This window comes from Ceratotherium simum, chromosome 20, assembly GCF_057802395.1.
Source record: "Ceratotherium simum simum isolate JZ-2026a chromosome 20, ASM5780239v1, whole genome shotgun sequence".
Classification (NCBI taxonomy): domain Eukaryota; kingdom Metazoa; phylum Chordata; class Mammalia; order Perissodactyla; family Rhinocerotidae; genus Ceratotherium; species Ceratotherium simum.
In genome coordinates, this window is record NC_141919.1 from 38,795,988 (window position 1) to 38,816,850 (window position 20,863).

The following is a 20,863-nucleotide window of genomic DNA, read 5'->3' on the forward strand; positions in this document are numbered from 1 at the left end:
TGTGGAAAGGGCGGAAAGAGGGGGAGAAAAAAAAAGAAAAAGGGAACAGAAACATGGCCGTCAGCTGTTGAGGCGGCCGTGCCGCGGGCAGCTCCTAGGCGACCCGCCGTCCGCACAGCCGGCCTCGCGTGAGCCGGGCGCCGGCGCGAGCTCGCGCTCCCGGCCGTTACCCCTCACTGCATGCAGCGCCCCTCGAGACCGAGTCCGTGAGGCGGCGCAGGCGCAGATCGGGCCGTGGCGGCGGCGGCGGCGGCGGGCGCTGGAGTGAGTCCCCCGCCTCGCCCTGCCGAGGGCGCCCAGGCCGCGAAGCCAGCGCTTTCATGCCCCTGGAAGGGGCTGTGTTCGGGTAGCGCTGAAGGAGCGGGCGGCAGGTGAGTCTGCGGTGGAGGGCCTTTCGCGGAGGAACCCTGCGCCGCGCCTCCGCCAGGCCCGCGCCCCCGGGCAGGGAGGGCGCCGGGCAGGTAGCAACTCGGCGGGCTGAGTTCCGATGGCCGGCCTGCGGGGGGTCGCCGAGGAGGCGGAGGGTGGCCGGGGCTGGCATTCCTGGCCTAGTTTCTCCGCGGTTTCCGGGGGCGGGGAGTCCCCGGAGCCTGCAGGGTGTGATAGGGGAGAGGCTGCGCCAGGAAGGGCCTCCCCGCGCCGCCGCTCGGGCTCCTGAGTGCCGCTCGCGTGGAAGCGCCAGGGGTCCGGGCCCTCGGGACCGCCTGGTGGGGGCAGGGTGGGGCGGGGGTGGGGATCAGGGGTCCCCGAGGGGGATTGGGGCAGAGCCGGCGGAGAGCTAGGGCCCACGGTCTCGAAAAGGATCGGGAGACAGGGAGGGGGGAGAACCGAGTGCCCGGGCAGGTGTCGCAGGTGAATTGAGGGCATTTCCTCCTCTGCCTTAGAGTGGCGGATCCTCAGGGCTTCTTTGTTGGGAATAACTTTTAGGAAGGTAGGTTCCATTCAACTCCGAGTGACTAAACACAAATAAAACCAACTAATGAGCCCCTAGTGCTGACTCTTATAAAGAGCTGTAACTTTTCTGCACTGAGGATGCTGTCATGTCCTTTTTTTCTTCCCTTTTTCTGCTTCATAGACCTTTTCCCTCCCAAAGACTGCCGCATCAGAACAAATAAGGAATGACCCACTTTTTAAATAGTACCCCCCGCCCCCAATTATGTGTTTTTGTTTCACACGGGAAAATTTAGGGCAGTTACCAAAGTTACGTGTGGAAATGTAAGGGAAAGTGTCATCTCCAGTAATAAACACTCAGCTGTCTGTGTTTTTGCCTCCGAGAGATTGTCAAGCATTGTGGTCTGGGAAATTGATTTACTGAGCCTGCTTAATTGTGTGCAAAACCGCGTTAAGGCTTTCTCTCTAGACCCCAATTTACGATAGGAGTAGGTCTTCCCTTCTGGTCCCCGGTTTAGAAGGTGAAGGGTATAGTAAGATAGGGGAGAATGTTAGGGCTAAGTCGCTGAGTTCTCAATAAATATTTGATTTGAGGTGATCATGTGTATTAAGCTATCTGAAATGCAGAGTGTCGTGTGATTTTCTGTGTACACGTGATAAGAGCAAAACTAGTTGCAAAGAAAAACTTCATCTCTGAGCATTCAAGGATACCTGTTCTTGATCAATATAACCGTGAAAAAAACCTCCTATATTTTATTTTCTGCCTTGTTCTTTGTAGTACTGTTAAATAGTTGGTAAACTGCCTTCTTGGTGTGAGACTGGGAACTCAGATATCAACTTAGACTTGTATTCATGAGGATGATCTGCCTCTCATGTGGGCTTGTTTTGACTTATTTCTCTAGTAGTGGCAAACTCAATTCACACTTTCCCGTCATTGGTATCTCCTGTGGCCATTTTGCAAAAGAGTTCATTGGGATTAGGAATCTGATCTTTTATATTAATGATTTTAGTGAACTAATATGTGGGTTGATTTTGGCCATAGTACATCACTTTGTGTGGTACCGTTCAGACTTGTTAATTTGGATAATAGAAAAGTTATGATGTTGGAAATGTTGAAGTTGTATATTGGAGTAATTTACTCTTGTATAATTTGTAAATGCGTGCATTCTGTTGTTGAGAGTAAATATAGTATTTTGTAGTATAAACTCGAGCTTTTCAGCTGAGGAAATTGGCAGAAGAGTTGGTACGTGGAGACTGTTCTTAAAAGGCAAATGTTTTAAATTACAAGGAACTGCAGTGGTGTGTAGGCTGTAACAATTCGTGGTGCCAGACTTGGAAGGTTATTTGGTTGAGTTGCTCTCTATATAAAGAAACGTGTTGAGTATCTGCAGTAAAAGCTAATTTGTAGCTATACACAAGGGATTTTGCATGATAAATAATAACCCAACAAGGCACCTTTGCTCTTTATGTATCTGCCGGTTAAGACCAAAACATCTCGGTGGCTTAGCGGTTAAGTTCGTGCGTTCCGCTTCGGCGGCCCTGGGTTGGCCGGTTCCGATCCTGGGCGTGGACTTACTCACCGTTCATTGACCCATGCTGAGGCAGCTTCTGGTAGAGAAGAGGTACAACTCTACAACTATGATACACAACTATGTACTGGGGCCTTGGGGAGAAAAAAAAGAGGAAGATTCACAGCAGATGTTAGCCCAGGGCCAATCTTCCTAAAAAAAAACCCAAAACATCTCATCTCTTGAATGGAGTTTTCTGCCAAGACAGACATTGATTTTGCATTGGCTTTGCTGCTCAGTTTGAAAGTTAGATTTCAGTCTTATCCTTGCAACTTAAGCACAGGTTGTAAAGTAAAAAAGAAAGCTGCTGAGTCAGAGGCAGGTTGTCTCATTTGGTCTTTCTGATTTGCAAAAATGGAATTTGTTATAATTTGAATTTCCAATATAATATACTTACTGCAACTTAGTAAGAGCAAATAAGCTTTCATAATAATATGGATTAAAATTTTATCTTCTCTATGCTGGTGCCACAATTTGTACCTCCTCTTTCAGATTGTCAGTTTGACAGACTTGTAGTAATGGGATGCTTTGTTGGAATTGGAGATTACTTTATAAGAGTTAGAACTTGGGGAAAGAGTTTTAAATAGTACAGCTGGTGTAAAATAGTAGGTCTTTAGTATCATTGTAGGAAATTCCAAAATCAGATAATTTTATTATTTGAAATTTAAAAGTTTTTATTTCGTGAGAAGAAGTTAGGTAGTTTATAAACTTAAAAATTTTTCTGCTTAGGTCAGTACATAATACATATAAGTGTAGTTGAGCTTAATGTGGTATATGAAAAGCATGTATTGGAAAAGAATATAACATGATTAAAGGAAATTCAAAAGGAAAAAAAATTTAATTCTCACCTATCTTACAAATACGTTTTTCTGTACAATTCTATTGTACTTGCATAATATATTAATTAGTATAATATACTAATCCTCTCTATACTTGTTTATAATTCTGTGGTTAACGTTCATCTAATTGTCTTTTTAGACATAACATGTTTTCCCTGGTGCTGCATATTACTGTTATTTTATGGTTTTGTAGTAGTCCAAAGTTTTACTGCCACAGTTTATCTAACCATTTTCCTATCTTTTTAACCTTTTAGTAGTTCCACTTTTTTACTCTTAAAATAATGCTATAATGAAATCATCTTGCTAATATGATGGTCCAAGCCAAATTTCTTTTTAAACTTTTGAAAAAGTAAACATTCTTTGAAGTACTTCCTTTGTAGTGGATCCTTAGGGCGCCAATAATATAGTATTTGAGAACTGAATTAAAGCAAGGTGAAAAACTGTAGATGCGCATGTGTGACTTGAATTCCTTGAGTAGGAATCAAAACATAAATTCATAATACTCCCTGCTACAAGTTTCTGTCAATTTTACTTTTACAATATAATAAGTAATAGTCTTATAAGATTCTTAATACTTACAGTAATATTGTGGGGCATACATGTTTCTTAGTGTACCTTATTGCATCCAAACCTAATATTTACAAATCTAGATTCATAATCTTTTGACTTTTAGAAGAGTCATTTTATAGAATTTTAAAATATCTTTGAAATATTTTAAAGGATTCCTTGAATCTAGTTTTTTTATTGTGTATGTGCAGTTCATTTATTTCTTAATTTAGGGATGCTTAGATACTGAACGTAAAATGTTATGAGTCTGTTTTAATTATGGAATAAAGTATCTATTACATAGGTACTATGCTTTCTGCTAGGGATAAAAAGGTGAATAACATACAGTCGGAACATTAAAGGCTAGTAGGATTAACAGTCTTATAAATAAGCACCATAACTACAACACGACAAATCTACAATAGAGCAAACGATGCTATAGGAGCAGAGGGAAATACCTAACTGTGTTTGGTGTGGATTAGAGATAGTTTAAGTGGGGAGTAAGTAGGGGCTATGTCATGAAGGGTCTTAAGAGTCAAATAAGAAATTAAGACCCTACCTTGTGAGGAACAGGGAGCCCTTTAATGATTTTAAGCTGTTAAATATCTTTGGTTCTATTGTGAGGGATGAATTTGGGGGAGCAGCTGGAGTGAGACTGCAGGTTCATCAGCTATAAGATCTTGAAGGCATCTAGGTGAGCATTGAGAACAGCAGCAGTAGGGATGAGAAAAAATGGATAGAATTGAGAACTGTTATATATTTTCCTCTGGCTTGAAAGCCCTGTCTCTTTAGCCTTATCTCCTTGCCTGCTGTGCACCTATCACACCAGCCTACTTTCAGGTTCTTTCCTTTAGAGCCCCTCATATACTATTCCATTTACATGTTACTTCTTCTGAGAGGTCTCTCCTGATCACACTGGCTAGTTAGGAGATCAGCTATTCTGATAGCACCTTGTTATTTTATTCTGTAGAATTTCCTTCTTCCCTTCCTCCCTTCTTTCCTACTTGCCCTCCCTCCTGCTCCCCTCTTCCCCCTTTACTAGTTTGGAAGTTATATGCAATCTAACTCCTTTTCATTTTTTGTAAGTGTGGGTCTATTTCTGGTCTCTTTCTGTTTCATTGGTCTGTATGTCTATCCTTATATCAACACTATATTGTCTTTATGACTATTATAGCAAGCCTTGCAATCAGGTAGTGAATGTCCTCCAACATTGTCTTTTTTCAAAATTATTTTGGTTATTTTAGATTTGTAGCATTTTCATATAAATTGTAAAATAAGCTTGTCAGTTTCTACAAAAAGCCTTATGGGGAGAATTGATATCTTAATACTATTGAGTCTTCCAATACTTTAACATGGCATATCTCTCCATTTATTTAGATCTCTTTAGTTTTCTCTACAGTGTATTTATAGTTTTCATTTTTTAGGTCTTGCACATATTTCGTTCAATTTATTCATAAGTATTTCATGTTTTTTGATGCTGTCTATTGTCAGTGATACTGTATTTTTAAATTTCTTTTTCCAATTGTTTATTAATAGTATATAAAAATACAATTGATTCTTTCATATAGTGCCTTTGTATTCTGTTACGTTACTAAATTCTGTTTTCACTTCTAGCAGCTTTTATGTAGATTCCTTAGGATTTTCTTCATATACAGTTATAATGTCTGCAGAGAAAGCCAGTTTTGCTTCTCCGTTTCCAATCAGTATACCTTTTGCTTTTTCTTGCCTTATTGCCACTACCTAGCTGAGTGCTATTTGCTAGAAATATAATGTAAGCTACATATGTAATATAAAATTTTCTAGTAGCTCCACACTAAGAAGTAACAAGTGATGTTAAATTTAATATATTTTTTTATTCCACTACGTCCGAAATATTATTCACATACGTAGTAGTTTCCCTGGGGCTGCCGTAACAAATTGCCACAAACCGTGTGGTTTAAAGCAAGAGAAATTTATTCTCTTTCACTTCTGGAAACTAGAAGTCTTTTTTTTTTTGCGAGGAAGATCAGCCCTGAGCTGACATCCATGCCAATCCTCCTCCTTTTTTTCCCTCTTTTCTCCCCAAAGCCCCAGTAGATGCTTGTATGTCATAGTTGCACATCCTTCTAGTTGCTGTATGTGGGACGCGGCCTCAGCATGGCCAGAGAAGCAGTGCGTGGGTGCGCGCCCGGGATGCGAACCCCGGGTCGCCAGTAGCAGAGCCGGCGCACTTAACCGCTAAGCCACGGGGCGGCCCTTGGAAACTAGAAGTCTTAAATCAAAGGTGTGGGTTGGGACATACTTCCTCTGAAGACTCTGGGAAAGAATCCTTCCTTGCCTCTTCTTATTTCTGGTGGTTGCTGGCAATCCTGTTTCTGCTTATGTCAGTTTTGGTAATTTGTGTCTTCTAAAGAATTTGTCCATTTCAGGGCTGGCCCCGTGGCGTAGTGGTTGAGTTCAGCGCGCTCTGCTTCAGCGGCCCAGGTGTACAGGTTTGAATCCTGGGCGCCAACCTACACCACCCCTCAGCCATGCTGTAGTGGCTACCCACGTGCAAAATAGAGGAAGATTGGCACAGATGTTAGCTCAGAGCTGATCTTCCTCAAGCAAAAAAAGAGGAAGACTGGCAATGGATGCTAGCTCAGGGCGAATCTTCCTCAGGAAAAAAAAAAGGAAAAAAATAATTTGTCCATTTCATCTAAGTTATTGAATTTATTGGCATGAAAGTGTTTATAATAGTATTCTCTTTTTTTTAATGTTTAAAGGATCTGTAATGATGTATCTTCTTTCTTTTTTTTTTTAAGATTTTTTATTTATTTGTTTTTTTTCCCCCCAAAGCCCCAGTAGATAGTTGTATGTCATAGTTGCACATCCTTCTAGTTGCTGTATGTGGGACGCGGCCTCGGCATGGCCGGAGAAGCGGTGCGTCGGTGCGCGCCCAGGATCCGAACCCGGGCCGCCAGCAGCAGAGCGCGTGCACTTAACCGCTAAGCCACTGGGCCGGCCCAGATGTATCTTCTTTCATTCCTCATGTTAGTAATGCCTGCCTCTCGCTTTTTTCTTAATTTAGAGGTATCGATTTTTATTCTGTTACATGTCCATTTTCAATTTTACTGATTTTTGCTCTTTTAACTTTTTTCCTCTACTTTCTCTTGGTTTAATACGCTTTTTTTCTAGTATCTTAAGGTGAACACTTAGATGATTGATTTAAAAACTTTCCTCTTTTTTAAGACAAGGGTTTAAAGCTGTAAATTTCCTTCTAAACACTGCTGTAGCTGTATTTCACAAGTTGATTTCTGTTATTTTCCTTCAGTTAAAAATATTTTCTAACTTCTCGTGTGATTTCTTCTTTGATCTATGGATTATTTAGAAGAGTGTTGTTTAATTTTTAAATACTTGGAGAATTTTATAAGCTATATTTCTGTTATTGATTCCAAAGTTAATTCCATTGTGGTCAGAGAACACGTACTCTATGATTTAATTCTTTAAAATATTTCCGGGCTTGGTTTATGGGCTAGCATATGGTTTATCTTGGTAAATTTTCTGTGTGTTCTTGAAAAGAGTGTCTGTTTTGCTGTTGTTGGGTAGAGTGTTCTGTAAGTATCAATTATGTCAAGTTAGTTGATAGCATTCTTCAAATTTTATGTATTCTTACTGATTTGCTGTATACCTGTTCTATGAATTACTGAGTGAGGAGTGTTGAACTCTCTTTAATTGTGGATCTGTTTCTGCAAACTCCGGGTCACCAAGTGGAGTGTGTGAACTTACCCACCACGTCACCGGACCAGCCCCAGGAACTGCTTTTTAAAAACCTTTTTATTTAAAAAAAAATTCAAACCTTTAGAAAAGTTGTAAGGATATTTTAATGAGCTCCCATTATGCTTTTCGCTTAGATTTACCAGTTGTTAACGTTTTGCCATGTTAGTGCTCTCTCTCTATGCATATTATTATTTTTTGATTAAACCATTTGAGAATAAGTTTAGCATGTATTTTCTAAGAACAAGGACATTCTCTTACACAACAATACAATGATCACATTAGGAAAATTAGCTTTGTTGCAAAATTATCTAATATATAGTCTACACTGAAAATTTTCCAATACTATACTTTATAGCAGTTTTTTGTTTTTCTGTTCCCAGATCCCTTCTAGGATCACTCATTGTATTTAGTTGTCATTTATTTGGTAGATTACATAGACAGTCATGTGTGCAAATAGGGACAGTTTATTTCTTTTTCTATCTTTATTATTTTCTTCCTTCTGCTTTTTTTGGGTTTATTTTGATGTTCTTTTTCTAGTTTCTTAAGATCGAAGCTTAGATTATTAATTTGAGAGCTTGCTTTTTTTCCTAATAAGTACTTAATGCTATATATTTCCCTGTAAGCACTGCTTTAACTGCATCCCACACATTTTGGTATGTCCTTTTCTTTTTGTTCAGTTCAAAATATTTTGTAATTTCTTTAAAATTCCTCTTGAACCATGAATTATTTAAAAGTGTGTTTAATTTCCAGGTGTTTGGAGATTTTCCACTCATTATTTTGCTGAGGAAGATTCACCGTGAGCTAACATCAGTTGCCAATCTTCCTCTTTTTTTTTTTTTTTTTTTTTGGCTTGAGGAAGATTAGCCCTGAGCTAACGTCTGTGCCAGTCTTCCTCTATTTTGTGTGTGGGTTGCTGTCACAGCATGGCTGACGAGTGGTTTAGGTCTGTGCCCGGGATCTGAACCTGTGAATCGGGGCTGCCTGAAGTAGAATGCACCAAACTTAACCACTATGCCACAGGGCCAACCCCTTGTTGTCACTCATTTTTTTTTGTTTTTTTGTGAGGAAGATCAGCCCTGAGCTAACATCCATGCCAATCCTCCTCTTTTTGCTGAGGAAGACTGGCCCTGGGCTAACATCTGTGCCCATCTTCTTCCACTTTATATGGGATGCCGCCAGCATGGCCTGACAAGCGGTGCGTTGGTGTGCACCTGGGATCCGAACCCGGGCCGCCAGCAACGTAGTGTGCACACTTAACCACTACACCACGGGGTGGCCCCTTGTTGTCACTCATTTTGATGCTCAGATTTTGATCTCCTTTGACCTGGAACAGTACCTTGGACTTTTTTCCCCTTTCCCTATATTGACTTTTTTTTTTTTTTTTAAGAATTCAGCCCTTTAGTTTGAGTTTGCCTAATCCCTCATAATTAGATTAAGGCTGTGCATTTTTGTCAGGAATACTACATAGCTAATGTGGTGTCCTTCTTAGTGCATCACATCAGGAAGCACATAATATCAGTTTGACCAATTATTAGGATGTTAACTTTGACTACATGGTTAAAGTGGTGGCCATCAGATTTCTCTGATGATACATTTTATTCCTTTGTAATTGTTAATATTTCTGGGGAAAGACTTCCAGATTGTATAAATATCCTATTTCCAATCAGCATCTACCCAGTGCTTTTAGCATCCATTGATAATTCTTGCTTGCATCTGAATACTATAATGATTGTAAAATGGTTTTCCATCATTCCTTCTATGTTTATTAGTTGGCATTGTATTGTGAAGAGCCTTCCTTTCCTTCTCTTCCCTTCATTCATTTATTTTATGATATCAATATGGACTCAAGGCTTAAAAAATTTATGTGTTATTATCCATTACTGTCATTCATTTTGATGCTGAAATTGTTGCCAGTTTGGCCAATGGGAGACTCTCCAAGCTAGTTCCTGTGTTCTTTTGATAGGACCTCCATTAGTCTGAGCAGTGCTTTTTCTTCCTTGCATAGGGTGTTCTAGGTCTATCTTGTGCTTTTCTTGCCCAGCCTTGGGATTGGCCATTTCTCCAAGGAATGGTGGGGAATGGTTTTAAGAAAAAAAGATTTAGGTGCTGAGTATGTTTTCGTTGCTGGTGGGGTGACATTGCATCTGGATTTTCTTTTTAGCAGATGGAAGGAGGAGATATACGTATACACACACATTTTTAACAGTTTTATTGAGAGATAATTCATACCACACAATTCACCCATTTAAAGTATAGAATTCATTGATTTTTACTGTAGTCACAGATTGCTCAACCATCACCACAATCAATTATAGAACATTTTCATCACCTCAAAAAGAAACCCCATACCCGTTAGCTGTCACTCCTCCATTTCCCCTCAGCCCTAGGCAGCCACCAGTCTACTTTCTCTCTTTCTATAGATTTGCCTGTTCTGGACATTTCATATAAATGAAACCATACTATTAATAATGGTCTTTTGTGACTGACTTCTTCCACTTAGCATAATGTTTTCAGAGTTCATCCATGTTGTGGCATGTATCAGTACTTAATTTCTTTTTATTGCTGAATGATAGTCCATTGTATGGATGTACTACATTTTATTTATCTCTTCATCAGTTGATGGACTTTTGGACTGTTTCCATTTTTTCTCTGTTATCAATAATGTTGACACAGAGGTATTTAAAATTTTTGTTTTTGAAGTATTTTAGGTTTATAGAAAAGTTGAAAAAAATAGTACAGAGTGTTCCCGTATTCCTCTTTGGCTGACAGTTTACAATACTGTAGTACATTTGTCAAAACTAAGATATCAACATTGTTACATTGCTATGAACTAAAATCTAGATTTTATTTTAATTTCACTAGTTTTTACATTGATGTGCTTTTTCTCTTCTGTGATGCAATTCAGTGTGCCACATTGCATTTAGTATATATGTATTTTAAAGTCATGAGTTCATACTGATACCTCTAATTCCATTCTTTTCTTTTTTTGCTGAGGAACATTCACCCTGAGCTAACATCTGTTGCCAATCTTCCCTTTTTTTTTTTGTATGTGAGCTGCTGCCACAGCATGGCCACTGACAGACGAGTGGTGTAGGTCTGCACCTGGGAACTGAACCTGGGCTGCTGAGGTGGAGTGCGCCGAACTTAACCATTAGGCAACCAGGGCTGGCCCATAATTCCATTCTAATACACAGATTCTTACTTGCCTTCTCCCATCCCATATTTATGTCTCCATTTTCTCATAGCAAGAACTCTGGCTTCCAATAATTGTTCAATCATAGAGTACACACAGAATAATTTCAGCATTGCTACAATACCTCTATAAAAAACAAACCTTTTAAGTAAAGGTCAAAATTTCTGTTTCAGTTCTTCATATTAGAGTAAATTGTTCGGAAGTTACCTAGATTAGTTCTTTTTTCACTCCCTTCTATGTGGTTATGTTATCAATTTGATAGACATAGTTAGGGTCACTGGTTCACGTATGTTTAAGGGTGGAGTTAGGTATTTAACCAGGTTAGTGTTTTCTTTTTAATGGAATTTAAAAATTGTTCTTTTCTAGACTTTTAACCTTTAGAGTGAATATAACCTGCTTTTGTGTTTTGTTTGAATTTAGCAGTGTTTAAGAATTTTGAATTAGTAGCCGATTTTTTAAAACTTGGAGATTTACATAAAAATCCTGATTTCTGGCTTCTCTTAAAAAGGCAAAAAAAGGTTCTGGTTTTACCAAGTCCATTTGGCGACAGTTGGATGGATCTGACTAGTAGTGGCTGCCTGCGTTCTCTAGTTCCCACGACTCTTATGTCCTGCCTGGCCCCTTTAAGCATTTGTGTTTGCAACCCTTCTTTACAACCCTCCTTCTTTACAAAACTTTCCGTGGCAGGTGCAACAGTAGAGAATTTCATTGCTTTGTGTTCTGTAAAAGGGACTGATTTTTATCTGAAAGGACTTACTTTTTCAATTGTGTAGTTTCATAACCTAGCCAGTGTAACTGATGTTGATAATGCTTTCTAAATGGAATCACCAACGCCCTATTTTAAATTGCTTAACTGTAGCAAATAACTTTGATAAAACTGTACTTTCTGGTTTAAACAAAAGTCATCATTCATTCTGTGTGGTTTGGGACACCAAGGGGCACACAGATATCTTTGAAGCTTTAAGAAAATCTTTTTGTTACAGTGAGAGGAATTGTGTGAACTACATTTAGCCTTGTAAATTGAAGTTAATAATGTTAACTTCAGCATTTATTTATTAAAATGTATGCCGTTCTAAACAGTCAAGAGAGGTGAAGTTGATTCTGAAAGATTAACCTGGCTATAGTTGGGAAATGAAATTTAATTACTAAACTAAGTTAGTTTTTATAAATATTTTAATTTTTTTCAAAAACTTTTGTAAATACAGACTAATTTTTACCAGAGATAAAGAAGGTCATTTCATGATGATAAGGGGATCGGTTAAAAAAACATAATTCTAAATGTTTGTGCCCTTAGTAACAGAGCTTCAAAATACATGAAGCAAAAACTGACAGAACTGAAAGGAGAAATAGACAAATCTATGATTATAGCCAGAGATTTCAATACTACTCTTTTAGTAATTGATAGAACAAGTGGACAGAAAATCAGCAAGATATGGTAGACTTGAACAACGCAATTAACCTACTTGACCTCGTGGATATCTGGAGAGCCCTCTGTCTAACAACAACAGAACACACATTCTGCTAAAGTGCATGTGGTGTATTTATCAAGATAGACCATGTTCTTAGCTATAAAACTAGTCTCATGAAATGTAACAAAATTCAAGTCATACACAGTATATTCTCTAACCACAATGTAATTAAGTTAGAAATAATAACTGAAAGATTCTTGGAAAATTCCCAAGTACAAAATTTGGAGACTGAAAAACATACTTTTCAGTAGCCCATTGGTCAAAGAAAATACTTTAAGAAGGGGAAATTAAAAAGTATTTTGAACTGAATAAAAAACACAGGGCCGGCCCCATGGCTTAGTGGTTAAGTGCCTGCGCTGCGCTACTGGCGGCCCGGGTTCGGATCCCAGGCACTCACCGACGCACTGCTTGTCCGGCCATGCTGAGGCCGCGTCCCACATACAGCAACTAGAAGGATGTGCAGCTATGACATACAACTATCTACTGGGGCTTTGGGGAAAAAAAAAAAAGGAGGAGGATTGGCAATAGATGTTAGCTCAGAGCCGGTCTTCCTCAGCAAAAAGAGGAGGATTAGCATGGATGTTAGCTCAGGGGTGATCTTCCTCACGAAAAAAAAACCAAAAACAAAACACAACATACCCAAATTTGTGGGATGCCACTAAAACGTTACTTGGGGGGTGGGGGGATTTATAGGGCTAAATAACTACATTAGAAGAGAAGAAAGATCTTAAATCAATGACCTCAGCTTCCACCTTAAGAAACTAGAAAAAGAAGAGGAAAGTAAATTCTATATAAGCAGAGGGAAAGAAATAAAGATCAAAGTAGAAATCAATGAAATATGAAACAGAAAAGCAGTAGAGAAAAATCAATGAAACCAAAAGCTGGTTCTTAAAGAAGAAGAATAAAATTGATAAACTAGCCAGACTGATCAGGAAAAAAAGTGAGAAGACACAAATTACTAGTATCAGGAATGAGAGAGAGAGGTGACATCACTACATATTCTATAGGTATTATAAGGATAATAAGAGAATATTATGAACAACTTGATGCCAATAAATTGACAACTTAGATGAAATGGACAAATTCCTTGCAAGACACTGCTATAGACTTCATGTTTGTGTCCCCTGCACTTCTTATGTTGAAACTAATCCCTAATGTGATGGTATTTGGATGTGGGGCTTTGGGAGGTGCTTCGGTCATGAAACCCTCATGAATGGGATTAGTGCTTTTCTAAAAGAGACACCAGAGAGATCCCTCACTCCCCTTCCATCATGTGAAGTTACAGCAAGAAGACAGCCTTCTATGAAATAGGAAGCTAGCCCTCACTAGACAAGGCACTGAATCTGCCAGTGCCTTGATCTTGGACTTCCCAGCCTCCAGAACTGTGAGAAATAAATTTCCATTGTTTCTAAGCCACCCAAACTATGGTATTCTGGTATAGCAGCCTGAATGGACTAAGATAGTCACAAACTACAAAAGTTTAATCAAGAAGAAGTAGGTAGGGCCAGCCCCGTGGCTTAGCGGTTAAGTGCGTGTGCTCCGCTGCTGTTGGCCTGGTTCGGATCCCGGGTGCGCACCGACGCACTGCTTCTCCGGCCATGCTGGGTCCGCGTCCCACATACAGCAACTAGAAGGATGTGCAGCTATGACATACAACTGTCTACTGGGACTTTGGGGGGGGGGGAATAAATAAATAAAATCTTTGGAAAAAAAAAAGAAGTAGGTAAACTGAATAGCCCCATATATGTTAAAGGAATTGAATTTATAGTTAAAAACCTACCCACAAAGAAAACTCCAGACCCAGATGATTTCACAGGTGAATTCTATCAAATATTTAAGGAAGAAATAATACTGAAGCTATACAAACTCTTCCAGAAAATTGAAGAGGAGTAAATTCTTCCCAACTCATTCTGTGAGACTGGCATTACCTTGATACCAAAACCAGATAAAGACATTCCAAGATAAGAAAACTACAGACCAATGTCTGTCATCAATATATAAAATTTCAAACAAAGTTTTAGCAAATAGAATCCAATAATATATAAAAAGGATAATATATCATGGTCAAGTGGGGTTTATCTCAGGAATGCAGGATTGGTTAATAACTTTAAAATTAATCAGTATAATTCATTATATTAAAAAACAGAAAAAGTGTATGATCTCAGTAGATGCAGAAAAAGTATATGATAAAATCCAACATCTATTCCCGATAAGAATCTCAGGAATAGAAAGGAACTTCCTTAACTTGATAAAGAGCAGCTATGAAAAACCTACAAGTGACATCGTATTTACTGGTAAAAGACTGAATGCTTTCCTCATAAGATTAGGAACAAAACAAAGATGTCCGCTGTCAATATTTCTCTCTCTCCTTTTTTTTTGATCAAAGAAATGTGTATTAATTTCTTTATGTCCCAGCTTTTCTTGGGGTATTTCCCGTTGTTGTTAGTAGCCAGCAAAGCCAGATATTATGACACTTGTGTCAGTTGTGCTGGGTTCGAAAAATACTTATAGCAGCAATGCTCCCCAGCTCAGGTCCCCTACTCCTCCAGGGAAGGCTGCGTACCTTTAGATTGCTCCGGGGCGGCCGTGAAGCCTTGTGGCTTGTGAAGGTGGCGTTTTTTTCTCTCTAGAAGGGAATTTCTGCCTCTTTCACCTCCGTCAGGATTGTTGTTTGTTGCAAGGGTTCCTCTTATCCGGTTTTCAGTTCTCTCTCAGGGGTAATTGTTCCAAGATTAGTTGTAAGTCTGCTCTGTCCGTGGGGGGAGGTGAGTTCAGAGTCTGCCTTTGCTGCCAATTTGTAGGGTCTCAGAAATGTGTATTAAAACAACCTCCTTGCACCAGTTTTACTCTAACACAATAAACATAAATACAATTATATCACCCATTGGACCATAGTTACATTACTGTTGCCATGGTAAATTGGTATATTCTTTTCAAAAGGCAAGAAGGTAACATATAACTATAGTTATACAGGCATTTATATACTCTGATCTGGAAAGCTGACTCCAGGAATTTATAACTTAACAGAGACCCAAAAGTTTAATGTGGAGAGATGTTTATTGATGCATTCTCTCTCTTTTTTTTATTGTGGTAAAATATACATAGCATAATATTTATCATATTCACTATTTGTAAGTGTACAATTCAGTGGCCTTAAATACATTGGCAATGTTGTGTAGCCATTGCCACTTTCTTTTTTTCTTTTTTTTAATAATTTTATTTATTTATTTTTTTTCCCCCAAAGCCCCAGTAGATAGTTGTATGTCATAGCTGCACATCCTTCTAGTTGCTGTATGTGGGACGCGGCCTCAGCATGGCCGGAGAAGCGGTGCATCGGTGCATGCCCGGGATCCGAACCCGGGACGCCAGCAGCGGAGTGCGTGCACTTAACCGCTAAGCCACAGGGCTGCCGTTGCCACTTTCTATACCCAAAGCTTTTCCATCATCTCCAACCTAAACTCTGTACCCATTAAACAATAACTCTCCATTCTCCCCTCTCCCAGGCCCTGGTAACCTCTATTCTACTTTGTGTCTCTATGAATCGGCCTATTTTAGGTACCTCATATAAGTGGAATCATATGATATTTGTCCTTCTGTGTCTGGCTTATTTCACTTAGCTTAATGTTTTCAAAGTTTATCCATGTAGCATTTATCAAAATTTGATTCCTTCTTATGGCTGAATAATATTTCACTGTATGGATATACCACATTTTGTTTATCCATTCATCTGCTGATGGACACTTGGATTGTTTCTACCTTTTGGCTCTTGTGAATAATGCTGCTATAACTAATAATGTTGAGCATATTTTCATGTGCTTATTGGTCATTTGTATATCTTCTTTGGTCACGATTTCTCTTGAACATTGTACTGGATGTTTTAGCCAGTACAGTAAGTCAAGAAAAAGAAAGAAAGAAGTAAAATTGTCTATTTACACACGTTATCATCTATGTAGAAAATTTGATGGAACCTACAGAAAAGCTCTACAACTCATAAGCAACTTTAACAAGATTGCATTATACAAGATCATTATATAAAAATCAATTGTAATTCTATGTAGTAGCAATGAACAATTGAAAATTGAGTTAAAAAAGGAAATGATGTCATTTACAATAGCATCTAAATTATTAAGTACTTAAGGATAAATCTGACAAAAGATGTGAAAGACATGCTGTAAACTACAAAACATTGATGAGAGAAATTTTGTAAAATCTAAATAAATGCAGAGATAAACCTTGGTCATGGGTTAGAAGACTCAATATTGTCAGTCTTTCTTAAATTGACCTGCAGATTCAACACAATCCCAATTAAAATCTTACTAGGCATTTTTTTTTTGATGGATAGAAATTGATAAGCTAATTCTAAAATGCTCATTGAAATGCAAAGGACCTTTTTCAAAGCAATTTTGAAGAACAACAGAGTTGAAGAGTAACACTCCCTGATTTCAAGATTCATTGTAAAGCTACAGTAATAAAAACCATGTGGTACTGACACATGGACAAATAGATCAATGGAACAGAATAGAAAATCCGGAAATAAACACACACATAATTGAGCAAATCAAAGGTACAAAGCAATACATTAGAGAAAAGATAGTCTTTTCAACCAGTGGTGCCGGAAAAATTGGATATCTATATGTAAGAAGTGAATCTTGATTCATACCTCACACTATGTACAAAAATTAACGAAGAATAGATCATAGATCTAAATGTAAAACCTAAAATTATAAAACTTTTCTAAGAAATTATGGGAGAAAACCTTTGTGACCTTGGATTAGACAATGATTTTTTAAATATGACACCACAAGCATGATCCATAAAAGAACAGATTGATAAACTGGACTTCATCAAAAATAACTTCTGCTTTTCAAAAGGCACTATTAAGAGCATAAAAAGACAAGCCACAGATTAGGAGAAAATATTTGCAAAGCATATGCCTGATAAATGACTTGTCTCTAAAATATATAAAGAACTTTCAAAACTTAATAATGAGTAAACAAACAACCCAATTAAAAAATGAGCAAAAGGGGGCTGGCCAGGTGGTGTAGTGGTTAAGTTTGCATGCTCTGCTTTGGCGGCCCGGGGTTCGCAGATTTGGATCCTGGGCGCAGACCTATGCACCACTTATCAAGCCATGCTGTGGCAGGCGTCCCACGTATAAAGTAGAGGAAGATGAGTGCAAATGTTAGCCCAGGGCCAATCTTCCTCAGCAAAAGGAGGAGGATTGACAACGGGTCTTATCTCAGGGCTAATCTTCTTCACCAAAAAAAAAGGCAAAAGATTTGAACAGATACTTCACCGTAGAAAATATATGGATGGAAAATAAGCACATGAAAAGATGGTCAACATCACTAGTCATTAGGAAGATGCAAATTAAAACTACAGTTAAGTATTACTCTAGACATATCAAAATATCTAAGTTAAAAAGACTGACCTCGGGGCCAGTCCCGTGGCATAGCGGTTAAGTGCGCACACTCCGCTGCTGGCAGCCCGGCTTTGGATCCTGGGCGCGCACCTATGCACCGTTTGTCCGGCCATGCTGTGGCGGTGTCCCATATAAAGTAGAGGAAGATGGCACAGATGTTAGCCCAGGGCCAGTCTTCCTCAGCAAAAAGAGGAGGATTGGCATGGATGTTAGCTCAGGGCTGATCTTTCTCATAAAAAAAGTAAAAAAATAAAAAAATAAAAAGACTGACTTCATAGATCGTTGGAGAGGATGTGAAACAACTGGAACTCTCATATACTGATGATAGGAATGTAAAATAATACACTCAGTCTAGAAAATTATGTGGCAGTTTTTTAGAACGGTATATACCTGCTAGGTAATTCAGCCATTCCGTGTTAGGAATTTACCTAAATAAATGAAAGCATGTGTTCATAAGGCTTGTACATAGCTTTATTTGCAGTAGCCCCATACTGAAAATAACCCAACTGTCTATTTTATTTTATTTTATTATTTTATTTTATTTTATTTATTTTATTTTATTTTATTTTATTTTATTATTTTATTTTATTTGTAAGATCAGCCCTGAGCTAACATCCATGCCAATCCTCCTGTTTTTGCTGAGGAAGACTGGCTCTGAGCTGACATCTATTGCCAATACTCCTCCTTTTTTTTCCCCAAAGCCCCGGCAGATAGTTGTATGTCATAGTTGCACATCCTGCTAGGTGCTGTATGTGGGACGCCACCTCAGCATGGCCCGAGAAGCAGTGCGTTGGTGCGCGCCTGGGATCCAAACCCGGGCCGCCAGTAGGGGAGCGTGCGCACTTAACCACTAAGCCACGGGGCCGGCCCCCAAAATATCTATTAATATAGGTGAATGTGTAAACATATTGTGGTATATTCAACAATGGAATACTAATCAACAATAAAAAGGAATAAACTTATTGATATAAACAACATGGATGAATCTCAAAATAATTATAATGAGTGTCATATGTGGAAGATAAACAAACATGAATAAAGAGAATGGATTAGTGGTTGCCAGAGGTGAAGGGGGTCGGGGGTGGGTGAAAGGGGTAAAGGGGCACATATGTATGATGATGGATAGAAACTAGACTGTTGATGGTGAGTATGATGCAGTCTATACAGAAACTGACATATCACAATGTACACCTGAAATTATACAATGTTTAAACCAATATGACCTCAATAAAAAAAAAAATTATGATGAGTGAAGGAAGCTAGACCAAAAAGAATATATACTGTATGATTCCATTTATATCAATTCTAGAGACTAATCCATAGTGACAGAAAGCAGGTATCAATCATTGCCTGGGAAGGGAGAGATAATAAAGGGTACAAGAAAATTTTGGATGTTGATGGATATGTTCACTATCTTGATTGTGGTAATACTTTCACAGCTGTATACATTTGTGAAAACTTACCAGATTATACATTTTAAATATGTGCATTTTATTGTATGTAAATTACACTTCAACAAAGTTGTGTTTAAAAGGCACATAAAATCCCTGGAAATATTTCAAACCTCAGAAGCTTAATTTATTTTTAGAATATTGAGTTTAAAGATAATAGAAATCTTGACTCAATCTTCATATTCTCTAGGTTTCTAGCATGTAGTACCTAACTCTCTTAATGTATATTTTACATAATTTTGCCTTTGGTTATAGTTTTTTATAGTGTATCTGGTATTTGTATATGAAATATGTAATTATTCCTAAATTTACTTAGTTTACATGGTGTTTCTATAATGTTTCTTAGCTATAAGGGACAGACTCCTAACTGAATTGCTAAGAGACTGGTTTAATTATATTTATTACTATTACCTTTGTTTTTTTGTGTTAGACCTTGGCTAATTCATGATGAACTCATTTTGTTTGTTTAAATGTGAAACTTAGCTCTTGGAATTCTGTAACTTAGAATGATTTTTCAGATTGTCTGAATATTGTTCATTAAGTGCATTTTGCTCAAAGGAGAGCACCGTAGCCCACCTCTGACAATTTGATTATTCTTAACAGAGCCTTGGGCACCTGAAAGGATCATAGGTGCCGTACAAATGAGTTGGTGCTTTAAACTTGTATCTTATAAGAGGTAGAAGCTGACAAGATGATACCAAAACAGGCTTCTATAGAATGACAACAATTTGATTATAAATCCAACTGAGAAGTATGCTAGTTGATCCCTATTAGCTCAGGAGTATTTTAATTTTAATGAGTCAGGATAAAGTATTTTATTTAATTGATGTCTTTTTTTTTTCCTTTTCTAGGAAACATAATAGCAGCCATGATAGCAGACAAAGGGCCAAGAGTGACCGACTACTTTGTTGTGGCAGGTCTCACTGATACATCTGCTCTTTTGGATCAAGAAATAAATCGTTTAGATACTAAGTCAACTGGACCTAAAGCTCCAATTACAGACATTGCAGTTATTAACAAATCAGCTGGGGAAACAGTACCTGAAGGTTACACCTGTGTTGAAGCCACTCCATCAGCTCTCCAAGCAAACTTGAACTATGGAAGTCTGAAAAGCCCAGAACTTTTCCTCTGTTACAAAAGAGGGAGAGACAAACCACCCCTTACCGACGTTGGGTATGGTGACTTATTTTCTTTTGCTATAGAGAAGAGAATAAAATTTATTTAAGATACCTAGGAATAGAAATTTGAAATCTTTGATAGTTTTATTATTGTTTGTTACTTCAGGATCAAGTATAGTAAGATATTACATATCTCTGTCCACTCTTACTGAATTTCTCTGTATTGTACTTGAATCATTAGATCATTTCCTTTCAAAAGAATATTGTAATGAGGGCATTGGAGCTTGAAATGTGATTCCATTTCTGTTCTGCTTAGCAGATAAGCTTATTAATTAAACATAAAAGAGCAAGAAGTTATAATAAAAGTATATTTTTAGGGAGCTACTTGAGTTATGTGATGAGTTTTTGTGAAGCCCTGAACTCATTTAACAAAGGAGCATTCCTGGTTTAAAAAACAAAATTGTGCTGTGTGGTTTTTGGTGCCAGGAGGAGGGTATTTACAGTTTAGGAGGAGTGTAATTGTTATGAGGTATTTAGTATCTAGTTCACAGCCAATGAAGAACATTCTTCTTGGTAAAAGCTTTTGTTCCAAAAATGTCTATTTTGACTCTTCTGTAAAGAAGATGTG

At 38.2% G+C, this 20,863-nt stretch overlaps 1 protein-coding gene across 3 annotated transcripts in view; it reads left to right on the plus strand.

Annotated features, from left to right (window-relative positions):
- Positions 1-10: 10 nt before the first annotated feature.
- Positions 11-20,863, plus strand: part of DENND4C (DENN domain containing 4C) — a 110,348-nt gene continuing 89,495 nt past the window's right edge. For 2 of the 3 annotated variants that reach the window (XM_014792387.2, XM_004436772.3), the window contains exons 1-2: positions 13-371; positions 19,969-20,290. In XM_014792387.2, the coding sequence (XP_014647873.1) occupies positions 19,986-20,290 (305 nt within the window). In that variant the 5' untranslated portion in view covers positions 13-371; positions 19,969-19,985. Of the gene's footprint in view, positions 372-19,968; positions 20,291-20,863 lie in introns of all 3 variants that reach the window. The other variant, XM_087444669.1, reaches the window with a different exon arrangement.